At 47.7% G+C, this 20,245-nt stretch overlaps 1 protein-coding gene and 1 long non-coding RNA gene across 3 annotated transcripts in view; both read right to left on the reverse strand.

Annotated features, from left to right (window-relative positions):
• TDRP (testis development related protein) overlaps positions 1-19,607 on the reverse strand; it is a 40,588-nt gene extending 20,981 nt beyond the window's left edge. The window contains exons 1-2 of one of the 2 annotated variants that reach the window (XM_086703038.1): positions 19,508-19,607; positions 18,461-18,653 (exon numbers count right to left, since the gene is read on the reverse strand). In XM_086703038.1, coding sequence (XP_086559164.1) covers positions 18,461-18,568 — 108 coding nt within the window. In that variant the 5' untranslated portion in view covers positions 18,569-18,653; positions 19,508-19,607. Of the gene's footprint in view, positions 1-8,216; positions 8,301-18,460; positions 18,654-19,507 lie in introns of those variants that run through there. The other variant, XM_086703039.1, reaches the window with a different exon arrangement.
• Positions 16,759-18,452, reverse strand: LOC147581412 (uncharacterized). Its single transcript, XR_015249888.1, has 2 exons — positions 18,022-18,452; positions 16,759-17,835 (listed from the first exon to the last, which is right to left on the reverse strand). It is a non-coding gene; the product is annotated as an uncharacterized LOC147581412 (long non-coding RNA).
• Positions 19,608-20,245: the final 638 nt, after the last annotated feature.

Below are 20,245 nucleotides of genomic sequence, written 5' to 3' on the forward strand. Positions count from 1 at the left end.
CCAAAATGGACTCAAGAAAACAAAAAATCTGAGTAGACTTCTAAAACAATCGGACAAATTGAATCAATAATCCAGAAGCTACCCTAAAAGAAAGGCACAGGCTCAGATGTCTTCACCACCGAATCCTACCAAACACTTAAAAGAATAAATATCACTTATTCACAAATTCTTCCAAAGTGTGTAAGAGGAAGAAACACTTCCTAACTCATTTTCTTTTTTTTTTTACTTTTATTTTTTATTTTTTTAAATTTACATCCAAATTAGTTAGCATTTAGTGCAACAATGATTTCAGGAGTAGATTCCTTAGTGCCCCTTACCCATTTGACCCATCCCCCCTCCCACAACCCCTCCAGTAACCCTCAGTTTGTTCTCCATATTTAGGAGTCTCTTCTGTTTTGTCCCCCTCCCTGTTTTTATATTATTTTTGTTTCCCTTCCCTTATGTTCATCTGTTTTGTCTCTTAAAGTCCTCATATGAGTGAAGTCATGTGATTTTTGTCTTTCTCTGACTAATTTCACTTAGCATAATACCCTCCAGTTCCATCCACATAGTTGCAAATGGCAAGATTTCATTCTTTTTGATTGCCAAGTAATACTCCATTGTATGTATCTACCACATCTTCCTTATCCATTCATCCATCAATGGACGTTTAGGCTCTTTCCATACTTTGGCTATTGTTGATAGTGCTGCTCTGAACATGGGGGTGCATGTGTCCCTTTGAAACAGCACACCTGTATCCCTTGGATAAATGCCTAGTAGTGTAATTGCTGGGTCGTAGGGTAGTTCTATTTTTAGTTTTTTGAGGAACCTCCATACTGTTTTCCACAGTGGCTGCACCAGCTTGCATTCCCATCCTAACTCATTTTCTAACAGAAATATTACCCTCATACCAAAACCAGACAAATACATCATAAGAAAAGGAAATAGACCAGTATCTCATACAAATATAAACAAAAAAATCATCAACAGAATACTAGCAAACTAAATCCAGCAAAAATTAAAAAGCATTGTGCACCATAGCTCAGTGGGAATTATCCCAGGAATGCAAGGTTGGTTCAACATTTGAAAATCAATAATATAATAAAATCATTTCATTGAAATAAATAACAAAAATTACATAATCATCTCAATAGAGAAGAAAAAACATTGGACAAAATCAACACCCTTTCACGATAAAAATATTCAAGTAACAGCTCTCCCCTGGTAGAGGGCTATAGACTATTTCTACTTTTTTCCTTATGTATGTGTGTATTTATTTTATATAAATGCCCTACCTAAAATACATGTAACTTTTCTAATCAGAAATTATTTTAAGACTGGGCAGCTCTTGATCTCAGCTCAGGTCAAGATCTCGCAGTTCCTGGGATTGAGACCCGTACTGGGCTCTGTGCTGACAGTGCGGAGCCTGCTTGGGATTCTCTCTCTCTGCCCCTCCTCTACTCACACGCACTCTCATTTTCTCTCTCAGAAAAATAAATTTTAAAAATTGTCTAAGAATACATTATTTTTAAGTGTTTTTAAGACCCATTTTAATGTATTATTAGCACAAAGTCTGTTATTCTGACCTACTATCTAATGTTAAACACATAAATTGGAAGTAGCCCATTCAAGTTTAAGTACAATTTGCATACATAATTACAATAAAACTCACCGTAGTCTCTAAGTATGGCAGCAATAAATTTTAAGTGTTTGCTTTGTTTTTTTTCTTTTTTAAAAAAGACTTCCTCAATTTGACAATAGGCACCTAAGAAAAACCCACAGGTAATATCATACTAAACAGTTAAATATTAAAAGCTTTTCCCCTGAGCTCAAGAACGAACAAGGATGCCAATCGTGCCGCTCTGATTTAAGACTGTGTTGAAGGAGCCAACGTGGCAACAGGAAAAAATAAAATAAAATAAGCATCCAGGTTGGAAAGGAAGAGGTACAACTAGCTCTCTTTGCAATAACATCATCTTTTACATAGAAAATCATAAGGAATCCACCAAAAACCTATTACAACTAATAAAGAATTCAACAAGTTGAGAGAACACATGATCAGTATACAAAAATCAGTTGTGTTCCTATACACCAGCAATGATCAAAAAAAGAAATTAAGAAAACCATCCCATTTAAAAACACATCAAAAGGAATACTTAGAAATAAATTTTATAAAAGGTGAAAATTTATTTCCTGAAAACTACAAAATATTACTAAAATAAAGTTTTAAAATATTTGAATAAATGGAAAATCATACCATGTTCATGGATCACAAGACATAACATTGTCATGATAGCAATGTCCCCAAACTGAGCGATAGGTTCAATCCAATCCTTTATCACAATCCTACCTGACTTCTTTGTAGAAAATGATAAGGCTATTCTAAAACTTATATGGAATCACAAGAGATTCCAAATGGTCAAAACAATGTTTAAAAAAAAAAAAAAAAGTAGAAGCACTCACACAAAGAACAAACTGACAGTTGCCAGAGGGAAAGGGACAGTGTGACAGGCAAAGTGGATGAAGAGGAGTGGGAGGTACAGGCTTCCAGGTATAGGATGAGGAAGTCTGGGGATGAAAGACACACCAGAGGGAATACAGTCAGTGGTGGTGTAACAGTGCTATACGGTGACAGAGAGCAGATACACTTGTGGTGAGTGCAGCATAATATATAAAGAAGTTGAACTACAATGTCATACACCTGAAACTAACATAACATTATGTGTCAGTGACATTCAAATAAAAAAAATATTTTTAAAAAGAACTCACTACAAAGCAATGGTAATCAAGACAGTGCAGCACTGGCACATGAATAAATAAATAGATGAATGGAAGAGAATCCAGAAATGAACCCATACATCTAAGGTCGACTGGTTTTTTTGAAGGGAGCTAAGACCACGAAATAAAAGAATAGTCTTTTTCAACAAATGATGCTGTGGATACTACATAGCCACAAGCAAAAAAATGAAATTGGACCCTTACCTCACACCATATACAAATATTAATTCAAAATGGATCAAAGATCTAAATGTAGGAACTAAAACTATAAAACTCTTAAAAGAAAACACAGGGGTTAAATCTTTATGAGGTTGGATTTGGAAAAGATTCTTAGCGAAGATATCAAGACCATGAGCAACAAAGGAAAACAAGAGATAAACTGGAGCTCATGCTAATTTTTAAAAACTGCCTCAAAGGACACTATCAAGAAAGCGAAGACAGCAGGAGAGGCGGGCCTCCATGCTTCTCTCCACCACACAGGAGCCATAGGAGACCTCCACCCTCAATGCCTCTGTAAATCACATACAACCAGCACGCTAGAGGAACTGGAGGGTGCTGTCCTCAGTGTTGCTCTAGATCAAACTTCTCCATCCCAGTCCAGAGATCAGGATGCCTCTGAGAAACCTGTTGACTCCAGGATAACATGTCACCTGTACGTGCGGCAGCACCAAGAACCAAGCCAGCCCATGACTGACAGGCCACATCAGCGAAACAGAACCTCAAGCCCTCTCCTCCTCCCTCCCCAGTCAACTCCGTTCCAAGTTCAATTCTTTCCCAGGTAACTCGGGCATAGGGAGTCTGGCTGCCTCCAAACACAATGAGAAATGTAAGTGTTCTCTTCCCAGTTCTACGAGAGGAGGCCCCACCAGCACCTGGGAACACATGCTAAGTGAGCCAATGTAATGTGCCCTCATAGCCTGATCCCCTCTCCCTCCAGGGCTCACACCAATGGGCAGGATAGTATTTGTTCCTGAGGAGGAAGAGCTACCTTAAAAAATTTTTTTTAAGTTTATTTATTTGGAGAGAGAGAAAGAGAGCACAAGCGGGTGAGGGGCAGAGAGGAGACCAAATCCCAAGCAGGCTCTACACCATCAATGCAGAGCTCAGCGTGGGGCTTGAACCCTCAAACTGTGAGCTCATGACATGAGTCGAGATCCAGAGTCAGACGCTTCCCGAGTGCGCCACCCAGAAGCCCCTTAAAATTAAGCTTCTCGTTTGGTAAGATGAAGGAACTGAACTTTGAAGGAATTTACCCAAAAAGAAAAAGCTATAAAAGGAAGAGTTTTACAATTCAGAATTTATTATGCTTTAGCTACTAACTCTGAGTGAAGATCATAAATACCGGGGATTCGGTCAGGTTTCAGGGCCTCCAGAGCAGGACGTTAGGAGGGCCTTCTGAGTCCACATTGCCTGGGACAGGCAGCAGGGCCTCTGGCTAATCACAGTCCCTTCCCTTCTTCACACTGACTTCCAGTACCTTTCTGAGCTAGGACTTTTAAACGCTCATTTATCGATCTCTGGGACAGCAAAACAACAAACAACAACAACAACAACAACAAAAAATTGTGTCTGTAATACTATGAAGTCTCTCTGAATACAACTAGTATAAAATGTTGTGTATATTAGCATGTTTAAAGTCCCATCAAAACAAACTAGCCGGCAAAGCCCACAGTCAGCAAGAACACACAGCAGCTCTCCAGCACAATTACTCAGTAACGTTCTGTAAGTTCTAATCAATACAAGGCATAAAAGAGAAACGAGTTAAAACTACTGGAAAGGAAATTATATTTATTATTATTTAGACTAGAGAACAAGAAAATGGCAAAGCATCAAATGAGCCATTAGACCTAAGGAAATGGCTAAATATAAAAAAATTGCTTTATTACAGTTAAAGACAATAGAAAAAAAACCGTTCACAAGGACAAAAACATTAGAAATATTCAGAAAAAAAAGTTACGTGTTGCCTTCGTAAACTATATTAAAAAGAAGACTTGAATAAATGAGGATTATAAAATCATTACTGGAATGGCAAATGACAGTAGAAATCTTCTCTCTTCTTGCATTACTCTACTTGTCTGGTAGGGTGATCGCCTAATGGGGCGGAGGTCGGGATCTGCTGTAGGTCCCAAGTCATCCAGGCCTCTGAAGGCTCAGATCCAAGTGCACTGCTTTCCCCCAAGGCCCCCAGACACAGTGAGCTCCTGTCAGTGCCGCACTAGGGCACAGCCCTCAAGGGTGTGGAAGACAAGAACAAAGATAAAAATTCAGGAGGATGAGAGGAAAATCCATACCCCAAAATATTTGCAAAAGACAAACCTGATAAAGGACCACTGTCCAAAATATATAAAGAATTCTTAAAACTCAACAGTAAGAAAACGAAAACCGAATTTAAAAATGGGTCCAAAAGACTTACACAAACATCTCATCAAAGAAAATATACAGACTAAAACCGAAGGGGTGAATTCCTATTTGTCATACAAAAACAGGTCTGTTTTCCACTTTTTTTGTTGTTTATTTATTTGAAAGAGAAAGCATGAGCAGGGGAGAGGGGCAGAGGGAGACACAGAGACAGAGAGAGAGAGAGGATGAATCCCAAGCAGGCTCCACGCTCAGCACAGAGCCTGACAGAGCCTGATCCCAAGAAACGTGAGATCATGACCTGAGCCGAAATCGACGCAGATGCTTAACCCACCGAGCCACCCAGGCGCCCCTGTCCTCCACTTCCGTGAGCAAACACGGTAATGTGGAACATGGCTGTAACTGGCATCCGGTCTTAGGGAAGCCGTCTATGCTCATCAAAAGCAGAGGGTACGTGGTACGTTGATTTCAGTAAAAAAACTAAGCATCAACTAAAGATATACAGATGGTGAATGGACGCAGGAAAAGATCAAGTATCATATGTCATCAGGGGACTGGAATGACAGCAACGAGACACCGGTATGCAACCGTCACGACGGCCAAAACGCGAAACACTCTGACAGCACCAAGTGCCGCCAAGACGTGCAGAAACAGGAACTCTCACTCAGTGTGACGTGGGAACAGGCAGAAGGAAGTGGCAGGTAGAAGGAAATGTCCTCATAACCTGCAGCCCATTGACAGACACTGGAGGCAGGCAGGGCAGAGTTTCTCCAGGACTCCCTCCGGACCTAATGCTAATGCTTTGCTGGAGGGAGAAACCTTAGCCTGACTGCGGCCAGGCCTCCAGTGTCCCGGAGTCTTTAGCATATGAAAGTCTCACTGGAAACCTCCCCTGGACCTCACCTCTCCCAGCCCCAGGGTATATAACCAGTCTCTCCTCAGGGTCCCAGCGCGGCTCTTCCGGCCCATAGTCCTGCCCCTGGGCTTCCATAAAATCACTTTCTGCACCAAAAACATCTTCGAGAATTCTTTCTTGGCCATTGGCTCCGGACTCCACAGACCCCACTGTCACCCCCAAAAGACCTCATCAGTTTCAGTAGAGAGTAAGTGGCATGAAAAGAGGGTGAAAGAACAAATTTTTAATGGATTTAAAACAACCGGTAATGTATTTGGGGGGGGGGGGGCAGTTAAATCCTTATTTATACAACAGACAGGAAAATAAAGTCCACAGAGGTGAAAGACTTACTCCTTTTAAATGAAGCCATAAAGGAACTGGAAGAAACCTGATTTCAAGGAAGGAAATGCCTTTCTAAGCATAAAAGCAAGAAGGAAAAAACAAAAAGAAATACAGAGATTTTATCACTTTCCAAGTTCTTAAAGAAATCATTTACCTATCTTGATAAAATGTCTAATTTGAAATCCATGCGTATTTATAACACATCAAATATTGGGTGTGGTAGACTAAAAAATATTTGGTCTCTGTCCCAGTTTCCTGGCACAAAGCTTCCTGGGAATTTACAGCCTTTTGTATGCCGATGCAGGACTGGAGAGGGGGCCAGGGAGCCCCGGTGTGGGAATGGCCACCAGAAAAGCCAACCCCTGCAGCACTTGCAGCCCCCCCTTCCCTTCCCCTGACCTCTGGGTAGGAGGGCCCTGGAAATTGGCCAGTGGTTTCATTGATCAGGCCCCAGGAACAGAACCTCCATAAAATCTCCTAAATGACAGGGCTCTGGGAGACTCCAGGGTGGTGACCACATTACTGTGCTAGGAGGCCGGCCTGTCCACAGGGGGCAAGGTAGCTCTGGACCCCCGCCCCCCACCGCCCCTGCAACATACACACACCCTGCCCGTGCACCTCTTCCCTGTGCTTGTTCCTGAGTTCTATCCCTAATAATGAATAAGAGTGAATAAGTTTACTTAAATATAAATAGAATAAGACACATGCACCTGTATCCTCACTGCATCATTACTTACAATAGTCAAGCTACAGAAGCAGCCCAAGTGTCCACTGATTGATGAACACATAAAGGAGATATCGTGCATGTACACACACATACACAGGAATATTATTCAGCTATTTAAAAAAAAAAAGAATGAAATCTCACCAGTTCCAACAACATGGATGAACTATAGCATATTACACTAAGTGAGATAAGTCAGATAGAGAACAAATACCATATGATTTTACCTCTACGTGGAATCTAAAAAAAAAAAAAAAAAAAAAAGAACAAACAAACAAAACAAAAACAGACTCCTAGATACAAAGAACTATCTGGTGATTGCGGGGGGCGGGAGGGGGGGTAGTGGGGGGGGCATGAGCAAAACAGGGGAAGGGATAAAAGGTACAGACTTCCAGTTATAGATTAATTAAGAGGACAGCACAGGGGATACAGGGATACAGCCAGTAACACTGTAACAACTCTGCACGGTGACAGCTGGGAGCTCCATTCACAGTGGGGGTCACTTCCCAACGCACAGAAATGTTGAATCAGTATATGGTACACCAGAAACTAGTGTAATATTTTATATCGACTGCACATCAATAAAATATAAATAGAGGTTAGCAAACAATGGCCCGCAGACCAACCCAGGTGTTTTTATACATAAAGTTTCACTGGAACACCCACACTCGTTCGTTTACATATTCAATGGCTGTCTGTCTGCCACAAGGGTAAAGCTGAGAAGTGACCCAGACCACCTTGCCCACAGACAAGCTTAAACTATTTACTACGTGCCCTTTACAGTAAGGGAGGGTTCAGGACACAGAATGACTATTTGCTTCAGGTCACAAAATTCTAGAAACACCTGGGACCCAGATCTGCCTGCCCACTCTTGGACGGGGACTTTGTCAACACACCTCGCTACCCACTCCCTTTTCCCTGGTTCCAACTTACGGACCGATGAATGCGGGCTTCTGAACGGAGCCACTGCCGCAGATTTCCCAGAGTGCTACCAAAGATGAGCACTCAGCCTCTGCCCCTCATCAGGTCACCTGCCAGACTCTTCAGTCTGAGGTCAGACGTGCCCCCTACCGCCCCCAAAGCGACAGGTGACATCTCTGTCGTGCTCCCTCCGGCTGCCCTTCAGCCCTTGACCCTCACCTCCCAAGGCACAGGCTCACTGACCAGCTCACTCCCCTTCAATCTAAAATTCAGGCTCTGATTTCGCATCTGAACAGCTACGCTGGAATCCTTCCTGTTTCATCTGCACCCCGCCAGCCCGCCCGCACTCCCTCCTCAGGAGACATGTATTCTTTGTAAAGTATCGTGACTGTTTGTCTAAACTCCTGCACGAGGCTTCGGCAGCCCTCCCCCCCTCCCTCCCTCGTACACACCTCCCGTGCCAACTAACCGGCACTGGGGGGCCTCGGTCGGTACCCTCAGGCCAGAGGAACTCCTACCCTCCTACTCAAACAACGCAGTGAGTAATGAAGTGAGGAGAGGGGTGGATGCAGAAGAGTGTGGGTGTCTATGACAGTTCTCTTGACACCCTGTTCCAGCACTTTCCACCAGAGAGGGCTGCTTACCCCCACACGACACTTCTATCAGTACACTCGTTATTACAAAACATCAGGACAGCAAAAAGTAAAACGATACTATGAGGTTTGCTATGTTGGAATTTGAGCCAGAACACAATTTCATCAGTTCCTAGGCACTGATCTCTGAAGTCCTAAAATTTTTCTTTATATAAAATACCAATATTTGGGAGAGGGGAAGGAAAAAATATATCAATATTTGCAAAACGAAAAATGATATCACAAGTTTATGATATCCTAATAAGGTAAGAGAAACAGTGTAGCAAGAAAATATAAACTTGGGGTGCCTGGCAGGCTCAGTCTGTAGAGCAAGCAACTCTGAATCTCAGGGTCATGAGTTCAAGCCCCATGTTGAGCATGGAACCTACTCAAAAAATATATATATGCATATACGTATACATATACATGGACACAAATATCTGTACACACACACACACACACACACACACACACACACACACACAGAGGAATCAGCACTCAAATTCCTGTTAGTGACTACATAACTCCACACGAGTTTCCTCAAATGTAAAATGTTGTGGATCGTCATCATTTGAGGTAGGGCTGTGGTAAAAGTGGCCTTGAACACTGAAATTAGCAGCTACTAAATCCCTGTTCTTGGGGGAAATACAGGGCCAGGTTTCTGTGAGCCTCTGGCCACATCGCCATCGATCAATCACTACATAACCTTGTTTTATGTGTTTCTGTATAAAGACCTCTTATTTAATATATCTTGATTCATTACCACTGAGCTAACAGCCCACACACAGAAACCCACGCCTGGGCAAAAGCTTACTTCACATGTGTTTTCTCTGTAAGGCACATCACGGCCTTCTTGCCCTCAGGAACATCAGACAGCACTTTAGGGCTAAGCAAACTCACCAATAAAAAATAAACATGAAAACGAGGCACCAAAAAGACTGCAGAAAGGACACCTGTTAGCGGTGCGAGCGCTGGACCAAGAAGGCAGAGCAGCGCCCGGTCAGCCTCTGCGTGTGCGCAGGACACGACCATGACAGCCAGGACTGGCGCTGGGGGCCCGAATACAGTTCAGTGAGGAGGGGAGTCTCCAAATAACAAGGGCTGTGTGTGCCCACTTCTCAGGGCCACTGTGAGGATCTGCAGTGACACATGTTAAGTCTCACCGCAGTGTCTGGCACACGGTGGGAACCGAGACAGGGTCACTTACTTTAGAAACCATCCCTACTGAGGAAGGAACTCCACTTACTATACATCACAGCAAACACTCACAAGAGGGTTCAAAGTACCTTTCAAACAGTAGAAGCAATTCATATCAGCCACTCAGTTCTGACGATAAGAATTCTGCACAGAATGACGCACTCCCGTCTACTCCGTTAGGTTTCTTCCCTTAACAGACACCTGTTACCGTCGCGCAAGGTGAAAAGCCCACATTTGGGCCCCACAGGACAGGTGCTGCCCGTTCCCCTCCTACCCTGCCTGCTGGGGTCCCTCGTCCATTTCCGAGATGGACAGAAGTGAGAAGAGCCAGTCTTTCCTCAGACTAGACTTCTGGGAGAAGAAACTCTGTTATCTGACCATCCACAGCTCTCAGACCAAGAAGAACTCCCTCGATGTGGGATGCATGACCAGACAGGGAAACAACAGTCTACAAAACGCTCGTCGCTGTCCCTGGTCTGGATCTTGATTGGTTTTCAAATAACAGGTGAAGGCCCTCCTGAGTTTCATTTGGTCTTTGGCTTTTAATCCTATAACTGGGGCTGATGAGCCCCTATTCGTACACCCAAGCCCCAAACCCCAACCCCACACATAAGGCAAAGAAGGCCACGCTTCCCACCAGATGACCCAATAAAGGCAGGATAAATACCTCACCACTGGCCTCGTGGGGTCACCTACCAAGGAAGGGCTCAGTGAGGTGAGATGCCCTCAGAGCAGGAGACGTAAGCGGGACTCTGTTCAGTGACTCCCGGTGTGTCACGGAAACCCGCACCGTCTGACGCAAATGTGACAAGGAGTGGCGATTTTTCCGGAATATTCCGAGTCATGCTGCCTTAGGCTCTACTAAAAACCAGTGAAAGTAAACTTATCAATCAGGATATTAAACTCCTGGAGTAACAATTTTCATCTAAATTCTTAACCTTAGCATCTCCGGGTGAACATTATGCAGCAATGTGCTGGGGCCTGGGAGAGACAGACATCGAGCACGCACGGCTCTGTCCTCACCTCGCTCACTGTGCCGAAGGACAGGGCGGTGGGCCTCATCCCGTGCCGGGCAGGCCAGGCCAGGCACGCACAAGAACCCACAGACCCCCTCGGATGAGCCCACCTGAATCTGGGAGAGTTCTGGAGCTGCACTGTGCCTTCAAAACCCCGGCTAAACACAGTGAGGGTGCAGAGGACGGACACAGGCTAGCACAGCTGAGGAACTGCATTTGTAAGTATCTAAAGGTCTGTTTTTTGTAATGTTTGTTTATTTTGAGAGGGAGAGAAAGCATGAACACAGGGGAGGGGCAGAGTGAGAGGGGGAAAGGGAGGGGGGAGAGAGAGAGAGAGAGAGAGAGAGAGAAAGCAGGGGAGGGACAGAGACAGAGGGAGAGAGAGAATCCCAAGCAGGCTCTGCATTGTGTGGGGCTCGATCCCATAAACTGAACCGAAATCAAGAGTAGGATGTTTTATCAATTGAGTGACCCAGATGCCCCTAAATGTCAGCTTAAAAACAGATACTCAGCTCAGCTATTGGAAAACTTTTCAGTGTGTTTGGAACAACCTGGATAAATGGTTTACTTTTTCAACTTAGAATTTTATAGTATCTAAATATTTCTCAAGTATTTCTGATGAAAAGTTAGCATCCAAATTGAACATGCTGGTAAGTATAAAATGCATTAGTATGGGAAAGAAAAATCTCATTCACAAATTTTTATATTGTTTACATACTGATATAATTAATATTTTAGACACACCAAATTTTGAAAATTACACCAAAATTGATTTCACTTTTTAAAAACTTTTTTAACATGGTTACTAGAAAAGTTTTGCATTATATTTCTGTTAAGGCAGCACCAAAGTGAAAGAATCCTCAACTCTTTTTTTAAGAGGGGTTAACTCAGGGGCACCTGGGTGTTTCAGTAAGTTGAGTGCCCAACTCTAGATTTCCGCTCAGGTCACGATCTCACAGTTCATGGGTTCTGGGTTCAGGTCCCACATGGAGCTCTGCACTGACACAGCAGAGACCGCTTGGGATTCTCTCTCTCCCTCTCTCTCTGCCCTTCCCCCACTCTTGTGTGCACGCTCTCTACCTCAAAAATAAATAAACTTTAAAAAAATTTAAAACAAGGAGTTAACCAAATGAATCTAGGGAGAGGGACTGCTTTACCTACAACCTTTCTTCTCTTCCTTCTTTTCTAACTCTGCCTTTTCTTCCCCTTCCCACACATAATTCTCAGTTACTTAATATTTGACAAAAGTTAGCTCATATGAGTGTCCCATATGTCAACCCTACAAAGAAGTATCTGCTTCCCCCAAAATGAATCTGTATCTAAAAATGAATCAGGGGCGCCTGGGTGGCTCAGTCTGTTAAGCAGCCAACTTGAGCTCAGGTCATGATCTCACGGTTCGTGGGTTCGAGCCCCCCATCAGGCTCTGTGCTGACAACTCGGAGCCTGTCTTTTGGATTCTGTGTCTCCCTCTGTCTCTGCCCCTCCCCTGCTCTTGCTCTGTCTCTCTCTAAGATAAATAAACATTAAAAAAAATTAAAAAAATAAAAATGAATCAGATCTTCTGAGGCTGGGCGACTCCTATTTCTCCTTCCACGTCCAGTGAGAACACATCCTATTCTCAGATTCCCTCCCGACTTCGTTCCCTGAGCAGCATGTGTCAGTGGCGGTGTCCCTTGAAAACCCTGTGCCCACCCCGTTCATTGCACAAGTACTGACTGACGCACACCAGCGAGGTGCCCAGCACTTTTGTTGGCATCAGGGACACAGCAGCAGGCCTGAAGTCCTTTCTCTGTGGAGGTGCTCTCTAGATTCTAGAGGGCTCTAGGAGACAAGAAGTAAAATGCAACAAGTCTCCATCGTGAGCACAAAGCCAGCCGTCCTGGCTTGTAGAATCACACTTTCCCACCCTGTCAATCTGCGCCCCACCAGCTGAACTGATGTGCACAAGCCCATCTGAGTGCTGACAAATGTTCTCAGACCTGGAGAGAGGGCTCAGATGAGCCTGACTGAGGCTTGGTCAAGAAGAGTCTTTTTTTTTTTTTTTTTTTTAATATTTATTTATTTTCAGAGAGAGAGAAAGCAGGGCAGGGGCAGAGAGAGAGGGAGAGAGAGAATCTCAAGCAGGCTCTGCACTGTCAGCACAGAGCCCGACATGAGGCTCGATCCCAGAACCCATGAACTGTGAGATCATGACCTGAGCTGAAATCAGGAGTAGGATGCTTAACCGACTCGGCCAGCCAGGAGTCCCCGCATGGAGAATCTCTGTCACCACCCACTAGCTATATGGCCTTTCCAGATCACCTTCCTGCTGTGACTGGCCTCGCCATCTGGCGAACGTTTGCACTACCCATGTCGAGGCCTTAACACAACAGATGACAAATGCTGGTGTTACTGCACCCTTGTCCCAGTTTTTCAGTTCAAAAACAAAACTGGAGCTTGGCTAGGTCAAGTAGCTTGTACAAGGTCACCTGGCAAACAAACGGCAGAGGAAGACTCAAGCAAAGTACGTCAGAAACCAGGGTCCAAATCTGAAATAACAGGCTACATTTTCATGGAAATGCAATTACTCTGACGATAGCTTAACGTATCTGATGATGTGGTGGCAGGACTGGTGAGGAAGTTCTCACAAGCTAAATAAGTTCTCTCTTATTTAGGCTTGTAAACATATGAAAAGCTTTTTAATATTATCCATGAGAAAAATATTAAAACCCAATTAAGATACCACTTTTCCAGGCTCCCGGGTGGCTCAGTCAGTTAAGTGTCGGATCCTCGGTTTCGGTTCACGTCATGACCTCACAGTTCATGAGTCCACGCTGAAAGCGCACAGCCTGCTTGGGATTCTCTCTTCCTCCCCCACTCTCTGTTCCTCCCCTGCTCACGCTCTCACTCTCTCGCTTTCTCTCTTGCAAAATAAATAAATAAACTTAAAAAAAAAGATACCACTTTTCACCCATCAGGTCTAAAACTTTGCAAACACTGCACTATACCGTACTGACACGTCTCTCGTGACAGGTTGGGTCACGCACGGCCGACATGCATCCATGCGGCCTCTTTGGGAGAGCAATTTAGAGACAGCCATCAAATCACAGAAGTATATGCCCCCGGACTCAGTAGCTCCACTTTTAGAAATGTAACCTCAGACACGTGAAATGACTCATGGTGCGTGTTCTAACAGAAAGGGACTAGAAATAACCTCCTAAAGGTCATCTACAGAGGACTGCTTTCTTAAAAGTCAACATAGCCAGGGGCGACTGGGTGGTTTAGGTGGTTAAGCATCTGACTTCAGCTCAGGTCATGATCTCACAGTTCGTGAGTTGGAGTCCTACATTGGGATCTCTGCTGTCAGCACAGAGCCTGGAGCCTGCTTCAGATCCTCTGTCCCCCTCTCGCCCCTCCCCTGCTTGGTTGCTTGCTGTCTTGCTCTCCAAAATAAACACTTTTTAAAAGTAAAACCTTTGGGACGCCTGGGTGGCGCAGTCGGTTAAGCATCCGACTTCAGCCAGGTCACGGTCTCGCGGTCCGTGAGTTCGAGCCCCGCGTCAGGCTCTGGGCTGATGGCTCAGAGCCTGGAGCCTGTTTCCGATTCTGCGTCTCCCTCTCTCTCTGCCCCTCTCCCATTCATGCTCTGTCTCTCTCTGTCCCAAAAATAAATAAACGTTGAAAAAAAAATTAAAAAAAAAAAAAAAAAGTAAAACCTTTAAAATAAAATAAAGGCATTAACTTAAAGCTAGCTAAATCGCTTTGCAGCCCAGCTCAAAGCAACCCAAGAATGGTCTAAACTCCCACAGTGTAGTATCGCTCCGAGCCCCGCTCTCTGCTACTGCATAAAACTGACAGGCAGGGATTTCAGAAAAGGCTCAGCCTCCATGTCCATCAGGAGAGGTCCAATAAGGAGCGCCTGGGTGGCTTGGTCGGTCAAGCGTCCAACTCTCGATTTCAGCTCAGGTCATGATCCCAGGGTCCTGAGATCGAGCCCCAGGTCAAGCCCCGATTCTGGGCATGGAGCCTGCTTAGGATTGACTCTCCCTCCCTCCCTCCCTCCCTCCCTCTTTCTCTCTCCCCCCCTCTGCCCCGCTGATGCACTCTCTAAGAAAAAAATGCAGCCTTAAAAATGAGATTGTTTTCAGCCACTGCACCTAAACAGGAAGTGCTCCATGAGACACACATTACTGAGGGAACAATTCAAGATGCAGAAAGATGTTTACAGTAGGAAATGTGTTTGTGTGTGTGCATAAATATTTCTCATGGATAGCTATACAAAAAAAAAGTGACGATACTTCCTATGGGAAGGTGGGAAGAAGAGCTAACATGGAATATGCAGAAATCTCTCCCTATATGCAGAGCAGGCTTTTAAAAATAAACATTAGACTCATCAAAGCTTGTCTCTCCTTCTTGCTGGGATGAGCACTGGGTGTTATATGCAGGGGAGACTCACTGGATTCTACTCCTGAAATCATTATTGCACTATATGCTAACTAACTTGGATGTAAGTTAAAAAAAATACATTATTAAAAAAAGAAACTCGGTTCTCCTTATTAAATGACTGCACTGAAGAACTCGCTTTATAAACCTTAACTGTATTCTAATGCAAAACAGCCTGTGTTCAGGACAATAAAGGCCAAGGCGCAAAGAGCTGCTCCAAGTTTTTTTCTACGGTGTAAAAACTAACAGGCTTTACTCGACTCCAAGTACTGATTTTGAAGGCCTCAAATCTCAAACTTATTAAAACTTAACATTAAGCTATTGTTTTCTTTTTACACAAAACGCGGATTATAGCCGCATGACCTGATTTTCCAGAGAGGAATGCTAACACCTTCTAGAGTGAGGCCAGCACTCCTAGCTCGCACTCTGCCACCCAGCAGCCGGGAAGAGCTTGCACCAGCTTCCTGCTCGGAGAAGCCCCGTCCACAATCCCCGGCCCGCGCCACCAACCCCAGGCCACCAACGGGCCCTCCGTCCCCCCCCCCCACCCCCCCCCCCCCGCCACGATCCCCCAGTCCCTCCTGCCTGGGAATTCCCATGTTTGGAGGCAGAAGTTCTACAGTAGACTGGCCTTCAATTTTCACATTTCATTCTAAGAAGAGCTGGCTTTGGGACAAACCCTCCTGCAGGAACTAACTGTGGAGCGGGACTAACCCATCACGAGTAAACACGGCTCTGTCTTCTAGAGCAAAGAGTTTCCACGCATCAAACCACACATACACTTGATAAAGTAACACAACAGCCCAGTCACCTCTCACCCCCTAGAAGAGGACACGGGACAAAACCCAGGTGACTCTGGGTGTGGCCGTGACTTCTGAGATGCTACATGAAAGACACAATCCATGAAAAAAATAACTGACAACCTGGACTACATTAAAACCAAAAACTTCTAAACACAATGAAATAAAATAAAAACTTTCTGCTCTGTGAAAGACATTGGCCAGAGAGGACGACAAACCACAGACTAGGAGAAAATATTGGAGAAAGACATCTCTGATAAAGGACCATTATCCAAAATACACAAAGAACTCTTCCACACCGACAGTAAGAAACAAGTAACCCAGTGAAGAAATGGGGCAGAAGACCGGACACCTCACCAAAGATGTACGGCAGACAAAGGCACGTGACAAGACGCACCACACCCTGCGTCATCAGGGAAACGCAAATTCAGACAAGGAGATGCCACCCACACCTGTGAGGACAGCCCAAACCCAGAGCACTGAGCACACCAAGTGCTGGCGAACGAGGACGCGGAGCAACGGAAGCTGTCCCTCTCCCGCTGTAGGTGACGCAGGGTGTCACAGCCACTCTGGAGGACAGTTTGGTGGTTTCTTACAAAACTGGACAATGTCTTACCCTACGACACAGCAATCCCACTCTTCAGTATTTAACCAAGTAAAACTCTATGTCCACACAAAAATATGCACCAAGGTATTTATAGCAAAGCATCTTTATTCATAACCGCCCGAAGTTGGAAGTGACCAGCGCACCCTTCAGTAGGTAGAGACAAACGATACAAGCACACAACGAAAATCACCTAGGGCTAAAAAGAAATGTGCTCCCAAGCCACGAAGAGACACGGAGGAGCCTTGAACACATATGGCTACATAAGAGAAGCCAGTGTGAAAAGGCTCCGTCCTGGAGGATTCTAACTGTATGACATTCTGGAAAAGACAAAGCCACGGACACAACAGAAAAGATCAGCGGTTGTAAGGGAGGGATGAATAAGTAGACCAGGGAGGTTTTCAGGGTAGTGTGCACGGTACTCTAATGGCGGATGCATTTCATGTTACATTCGTCAAAATCCATGGGACGCACCCCAGCCAGAGTGAACTCCAATGCACAGCATGGACTCCGAGATCACCAGATCACGCAGGCGTCAGCGCTGGATACTGACTGTAACAAAAGGGACCGGAGAGTGGGGGAGGGCTGAGCGTGTGTGGAGACAGGGAGTATATGCCAGCTCTGTCTTTTCCACTCAATTTTGCTGGGTACCTAAAGAATAAAGTTGACTAAAATAGAAAAAAAAATACACTGTTAGCTAAGGTGACAATGCTGCAAGAAGAAAGAAAAGGGCTTTTACGATTAAGAGGAATGGGAGCAGAGAACATAGCAAGGTCAGCTTAAAGTTTTTGAGTTCCTCCAGAAAGAACGATACAGCAATAATTATTTCCAGTATAAACTAATTCTGCTGCCACTTAAAGCAACATGCAAATTCTCATCGTTATGTTCAGGAGGGTTGCTGCTTAGAGCAACCGTAAAAGTTTGAAATGAAAAAAGTCAGACGGAGCGCGGGCGCTCCATGACCAGAAAGTAAATGATGCGAGAGCAGCTAACTAGGAAGCGAGCCAGGTGCTGCATGAGACCCTCTCCTGCGGGCGGGGGCGGGCACCCGACACCAGCAGCCGCCGGCACGAGCCCCTTCAGGTCGCAGGCCAGGAAGACACAGTCCCGAGAACGTTCCCAGGTCCTCAGAAGACAGATACAGATCGTCGTGAACTTCCACAACAGCTTTAACAGCAGCAGGCGTTTCCAAACATTTAACAAAAAAAAAAAAAAAAAAAGAAATTTTAGGACTACGTCATTAAAACAAAAAAAAAAGCTGAATTTCTGACCTAAATTTCATGAGACAAGGAAGAGAACTATGCACTGGAAAGGGGGGGAGGGGAACACATGTGTCACACACACAGGCCCCACCTGGGATCCTTTTAATTAAAAAATTCTAAACATTCCAAGCATATCTCCGAACTCGTAAGGCCAGCGGCTTTCGATCTTCTGCATGAAGGACACCTGCCCTCTTCCTCCAGGCAGGCAAAGGTTGAAGAGAAGGAAATACCCACTTCGCCGCGACCCCGGGGCAGGCCCCCACCGCCCCCCACCGCCCAGCGCGGCGACGGCAGCCTCCACTCTGCAGGAAGGCCAGCGCGCCGGGACCGAGGTGCTCCGGGGTGTGCGCGCCCCGCGCCCTCCCGCCCGGGTGTTGCCCTGGGGTGGGAGTGGGCGGGCGGCGAGCACCACAGCACCGGGGCCCCCGGACGAGCCCCGGATCCGCACGGGCCGCACGCCTCTCCCTCCGCACGGCTCCGGCCTCGCGCGCGCGCCGCTCCCCCCCCCCCCGCCCCGCCTCCTCCCCTACCTGCGCGGAGGCCGCGGAGGCGGCGGCGGGCGGCGGCCCCCCTTGCAGGCCGTCCTCGTCTTCGGGGGGCTCGTCCAGCAGCACCCGGCTCCGGCTCAGCTTCCACATGCTCCGAGGCGGCTCCGCGGTGCGTGCGTCGACGCGCGCCCCTCGTCGGCCGGCCCGCAGCGCGCGGACGTTCGGGCTGCGGCTCCTGCACGACCGGGACGCGGCGAGTGGGGCAGGGCGGGGCCGGGCGGCGGGGCCCGGCCCACCCCGCGGGGACCCGTCCCTCCCCGGGCCGCCTGAGCCCCCGCCCCCACCCCGGGCCAGGCCCAGGTCCACTGGGCACCGGGCTCCCCGCACCCAACCAGGCGACCCCACCCCTGACCAGGCCGCTACCCGCCTACCCCCGCCGGCCTCCAACCCCTCCTTAAAGCCCCCCAACCGGAGGTCACCGCCCCCACCCCGGCCGAGGGGGCGGGCTCAGACCCCCAGGACCTAGCTCCCCCTCAGTCCAGCGAGGGTCCCGCCCCCTCCCCGCCCCCTCCGCAAGACCCCGCCCCTCGCAGCCTACGTCCCCCGGAGGTCTTCACCTCGGGCGCCCCCAAAACGACCAGCTTCATCCCGGAGTCATTCCTCCTGGCCCCCACTCATCTGGGACCGCTCCCGCTTAACTCCCACCCTGGCCCGACCCCCCACCCCCACCCCGGGTTGACATTCTTACTTCGGGGACCCCTCACCACCCTGTTTCATCCCGGCTACCCCCAGCCCTCACGGTCCCTTCTCAACCCGGGTCCTCCCTCAACCCGGGACCCCTTCACCTCGGCCCCCTCACCCCTGGCCAGACCGTCCCCCACCCCAGGCTGGCCTCCTCACCCCTCCCCGCACCCCTGATCTCGGCCCCCCTCACAGCCCGCACTCCTCACCCCTACCCCGTCTCCCACCCCGGGCCGACCCCTCACCCCGAGTTGACCCCCTTACCCTAGGACCCCCCACTCCGGGCCTCCCCTTCACCCCGAGCCCACCCCCTAGTCCCCGCAACCCCAACCCAGTCAGACCCCTCACCCCGGCCGTGGGGCGCGGCCAGGTCCGCCGGGCGGCGGCGCGGGGGCGGGGCCCCGGCGGCCGGCCTGCGGTCACCAAGGCAACGGCCGCCGGACGCGGGGCGGGCGCAGTGCGCATGCCCACTGCCCTCTGCCCGCCGGGCTTCCGCCCCCAAAAGGAAAGGCGGCGCGCGCGCTGCAGTGACCCCCCTGCGGGAGGACTCGGCCCCGGGGCGACTGCTGTCGACTTAGGAGCCCGGGGTCACAGGTGCCCCGGGGCGCGGCCGCGCCCAGGATTCGAAACGCGCGCAGGCCCACCCGGCGGCTCAAGTGACCTGCCTGCCCCCGCACCCACCCCATTCTGGCTCCGGCAGGTGCGCGCGGCCGCAGGTGCGCGCGGCCAGGCTAGCCGGGTCTGAGAGCCAACTGAAGCGGACCGCTGTGTGCAGGCGCCGGAGGATACAGGAGGGGGCGGCTTTAGAGGGATCCGTGCTGGGAGAGGTCCGGAAAAAGGCAGCAGAGTCAGCTAGACGTCTAGTAGCCTGGTCAGAGTCAAACAGCCCCTAGCCACTTTGGAACGCGCACAGGCCTTGGAGCAGCGCTCTGGGCCTCAGCTGACCTGCGTCAACACTGGCCCCTCGCGTTCACGAAGCCTGACTAGTCAGTGCTGCAGTTCTGGGGCAAAAGAATGTGTAAATGATTTTCAGGGTTTCCTGACTATTGACAAACAAGAGGTGTGGATGTGCCAGACAGGGTGCAG

The sequence above is a fragment of the Puma concolor genome, chromosome B1, assembly GCF_028749965.1.
Source record: "Puma concolor isolate L17-30 chromosome B1, mPumCon1.1.hap2, whole genome shotgun sequence".
Classification (NCBI taxonomy): domain Eukaryota; kingdom Metazoa; phylum Chordata; class Mammalia; order Carnivora; family Felidae; genus Puma; species Puma concolor.